This window comes from Fukomys damarensis, unplaced genomic scaffold (genome assembly GCF_012274545.1).
Source record: "Fukomys damarensis isolate Sample0158 unplaced genomic scaffold, DMR_v1.0_HiC HiC_scaffold_30, whole genome shotgun sequence".
Lineage (NCBI taxonomy): Eukaryota > Metazoa > Chordata > Mammalia > Rodentia > Bathyergidae > Fukomys > Fukomys damarensis.
Genome location: NW_022900942.1, coordinates 2855403 through 2860229, shown reverse-complemented (window position 1 = coordinate 2860229; position 4827 = coordinate 2855403). Strand labels below are relative to the sequence as shown.

The 4827-nt window shown below is 35.9% G+C and overlaps 1 protein-coding gene across 1 annotated transcript; it reads right to left on the bottom strand.

Moving 5' to 3' along the window:
- Positions 1 to 665: 665 nt before the first annotated feature.
- LOC104855161 (olfactory receptor 7G2) lies at positions 666 to 1442 on the bottom strand. Its single transcript, XM_010613937.2, has one exon. The coding sequence runs from the start codon at positions 1440 to 1442 to the stop codon at positions 666 to 668; it is 777 nt and encodes a 258-aa protein (XP_010612239.2).
- Positions 1443 to 4827: the final 3385 nt, after the last annotated feature.

Genomic DNA, 4827 nt, shown 5'->3' with positions numbered 1-4827 from the left:
GAAGTTGACACAATCAGTTAATTATCACAGTTATGAATAATATGATAATCTTAAGCCATAGCTTTCATTAATTATGAAAATTTTATAGATGATAATCCTAAATATGTCAGATGATGTTATTGCCTTGAGAGCTATGGTTTTTCAATAACAGGTATTGGGAATTGCTTGAAAGTCTCTGGATATTCACTCTTTTGCTTCATTAGTAGTACTGGCTGTGCGATGCAACTCACATGCATATAACCATACATCTGTGCTTATGACCACAGATTTGTTTACTTTCCCTGCTCTATCCACTTTCTCATCTTATCTTCTTCTGAGACCACACCACACAAATCTGCAGAGGCTCTGCTTCAATCTCTGGGTCTATGGAACTTAAGCAAATAAATTCTATTTAGAATATGCCAAGTTTACAGAGTGAAGCATAAAGTAACATCATATTGCAAGCCAAGTTCAGCTCTACCTCATCATTATGTTATGTAATCATGGAAGAAAATTAACATATGGAAAGGAAAGGATCAGACTTTGCAGCTCCCCTGAAATCCTGTTACTTTAGTGGCCAGGGATTTAACTCAGTGGTTGTGCTGCTTGCCTCAAGGACTCAAGTTTGATGCCCCATACCCCACCAAAAAATCCTGTTACTTTTACTTGATCTGGAAACCTGAATGTCAAAGCAATGACACATGACAGAAAAGAAGATAACAAATATTGAGTCTCTTCAAGGCTTCTTTCATATGCCTGTTCCTGAGAGTGTAGATAAAAGGATTCAGCATCTGAGTGGCCACAGAATACATTACCAAAGCCACTGCAACCTTCCTTGGTGAATCTGTAACCACAAAGCTGATGTAGACCCCAAAACCTGTCCCATAGAACAATGAAATAACACAGAGATGAGACCCAAGAGTGGAAAAGGCTTTATACTTTGCTCTTGATGACATTCTCAAGACAGAGAACACAATATGAATATAAGAGATAATGATTCCAGAGAGCGGAACACCACCAACGAGGCCACCCACAAAATATAGTAGGATCTTATTGATAAGGGTATCAGAATAAGCAATTTTGATGACCTGTGCAAGTTCACAGAAGAAGTGTGCAACGTGTAGGTCTGTACAAAAGGACAGGCGTAGGGCCATCAGAGTGTGTAGCAGAGCATGCACAGTGGTAATAAACAGGGAGAGAAAAAACAGCAGGGCACATAACTGAGGATTCATGATGACTGTGTACCTTGAAGGGTGACAAATGGCCACAGAGCGTTCATATGCCATCGCTGCAAGGAGACAACTTTCTAAACTACCAAAAGCTAAGAAAAGGCAGACCTGGAAGAGGCAGCCTCTATAGGAGATGCTCTGATCCTGTGCTCCGATGTTCACCAGCATTTTTGGAATACTGCATGTGATTAAACAGATGTCATTAAAGGACAGGCTGGAAAGGAAGAAGTACATGGGAAAGTGCAGGTGGGAGTCAGAGCTGCCAGCCAGGATGATGAGCAGGTTCCCAAGCACAGTGACAAGGAACATGGCCAGAAACAGGTAGAAGGTGAAGAACAGCAGTTCTGGATCATCTGTCAGTCCCAGGAGAAAAAAATTCTGAAAGAGCTGTTTTATTTACAGCTTGCACCGGTGTACAGAATCTGATGGAAAAGAAATGTGGAAAAAAAATAAAACAGACTTTCTATACAATCCGATTAGACAGTGTCTGGAAACATGGTAAATGTAAAATATTTTGCACCTGCTTTAGACTTGCTTATGATAAAATGTGAGGATAAGGACCAGCACCATATGTTTTTACCAAAACTGCAGGGGAATTTGATACTTCCAAAGTTTGAAAAAAAATTTTAACAACAAAAATTTTGTCATTCATATGAAGCTACATGAATATTCCAATCTTGGGTTATACTCTCCTATTCTTCTTGACTCACACGTCTTGTATCTTCTAATCTCTTTCTTGAGTACTAATACTTTTTCACACTTTGTATCATTTTCTGAGACTGTTAGACACAGTATGGCATGGTTATCCCTTAAAATTATTTCATGATCAAACAAAAACTCTAAGGCTCAATTTATCACATACATCTTTTGAGCCAGTATCTCTATACTGAGATGCCTTAGAATTACTTTTGGGTCTTTTCAATATACAGATGAAGTAGTTCATGACATCAGTTCTGTGTAACTATGAGACCAAGTCAAGGACAGAAAGTATGCAGTTAATGGTTGAGAAAGACTGATTCAGTTATCTGATTATCTGACTGATGAGACGCCTTTCTGAAAAAGTCTTTGTTAATGTCTCTGAGCCAGGCAGCATTAGCATTTCTAAGTGATCTTGTATGTCTCCTGATTTTCCCTTACTGTATTATTTTAATAATTTATTCTTGTGCATAACCCCGAATGTTTCATTAATATATAAGTATGACTAATTCCACTTATTACAATAATTATGATCAATGGAGGATATACCTCAGCTGTGGCTGTGAACAAGGACAGAAAATATTGCCTTTATATTTGAAGCTTGTAAGACTTCACTGGAAATGAAGCTATCTGTCTTAGAGCAGCTAAGTAACAATATAGATGGCTTATTCTGTCTAATCCTCTGGAAATTTCTTCTCTTAATTACATGGGACCAGGACATTAACTCAATTAATAAACACCAAACAAATAGGTAAACTAAAGGATCAGGAAATTCAGGGGCTTTTATTAAAATTGATGTCAATAAAATTATTTTTGTTGTTCCTGAAGCAGAGATTTATAAGATAATACAGGCTTGGAAAAATCAGGATTTTTAACAGTTTTATCCCTGATGAGCAACAATCTTCCTCTCCTGAGGAAAAGAGGGACTCTAGAATAATTTTGTGTTATATTAGACTCACACACTTAATTCAGGCTCCCAAACTTACTTTGTGATGATGAAAAATATTCAACAGAAATCAAACCCTTGGTATCCTTATTTGCTTGATGAAAAATACCTGGTGGATGCATCGCTTAGCTATAATGTTATAATCACTTTACAAATTATATTTCTCCATCTACCACATCACATCTTAAATATAGATAATTTTTACTCATGCAATTATAATTCAATAAACTTGGAAAGAAAAACTTCAGGAGAACATTTTGGGGAAGAGAAAGGAATAGAGCAAAAGTAGCCAACAAGTGTGAGCAGGTGGAACTCACAAATTGACTTTTGCAGTGTGTGTGTGTGTGTGTGTGTGTGTGTGTGCATGCACGCATGCACATGAATGTGTCTCCCATGTGCAATAATGCATGACATTTTTCACCTCTCCACAAGAAGTAATGAGGTGATGTAGTTAATCCCACTGAAAAGAAAGATAATATCACTAGTTTGATAAATGTAAACTACACAGTTTCTTGGTTATGTAGAAAAAAAGTAACAAATATCTAAATTGTTTATATAAATCTGTTGCAAGAAAATGTATTAAATAAAAAATAAATGAGGTAGGGGAAAGGAAAGGAGGGAAAAGAAAAAATATGAGAAAACGAAAAAATGGAAGCAAAGATTTTGTAAATAGGGAAGGGTGGAGGGGGTGAAGGGAGGGCAGGGGTATGGGCAAAAAATGAGAGCCAAGACCTATCATGTAAAGGTACAAGATCCCAATGATGAATGTAACTGTACTGTATACCTAAAAAGTACCAATAAACTCAATGAGAAAAAAATTTAAAAGTAAATGAGACCCATGAATCCCCAAAATTATGAATTCCTAAACTAAGCAAAACCTTGCATATGAGAAAACGTTAAGCATTTTTGAACACACACACGTATATATATTATCATTACAGATCATGCATGCATAATAGAAGTTCATAAAGTAATGGAAGATGCCTAATCAATAGTAAAAAATTTATAATCCTTACCATATTTATTTTAAATGTTTCATTTCAGGATATAATAAATGCATATTTGAAGTTTCTCATTTAGTTTCCTTGCTCAAATTATAATTTTTTTCTTCTCCTGGTAAACTATTGCCCTATTGTGGCATACATTATTCCCCCAAAATTTATGTTATATTTTATTATATTTTTTCAAATAATGAAATCTACATTTCTGCCTTATAAAAGTTGTTTTTAAACTGGAGCCTACTGAATTTGCCAATTACAACTAACATCCTTGATAACCCATTTTTATTAACATTGACATATTTAGTCTTACTCAATGAGTCCTGACTACCAGGACATTCAACTACATTCTCACTACAGATTCATGGATATGTGCTTAGTTGATGGGTATTCTATTTATTGCATTTTATTTATTGCTACATAAAAAAATTAGGATCATCCTTGGGGTACAGTACAACATCCAAGATGGCATGACTCTAGGAACATAAAGGGAGGGTTGACAGGAACATCACGGTGGTAAATTATTGTATGCCTGTTATTTTATTACTTCATTTTAAAAGACCTGAAACAAGTATAGCCAAAGATCACCATTTCTTAGTACTGGACATACATGAGGACGCTCCAACCCCACCCACGTTCTGGTCTTCCAAATCCTAGCCTCCAGAATTGCCAGAAAGTAAATATCTTATTATTAAGCTACCAAATTGTGACAGTTTGTTAGAAAAGCTCTAGAAAACTTCTACATCAATAAAAATCTCCCCATATTCACTCAAAGAATGCAAGTAAACGTAATAATATTTTGTGAGGGGAACCATGTTTGAGAACAGGCATATTTATGTTCATGAGAAAAATGGTCACCACTGCTGTAAAGAGAAACAGATGCATGGCAAAATGACACAAATTGTTGAAAGTGTGAAATACATGTGTCAAGAAGGTGTCAATCATGTGAGAGGCTCTTGGGAGCCAAGTTTCTCATCAC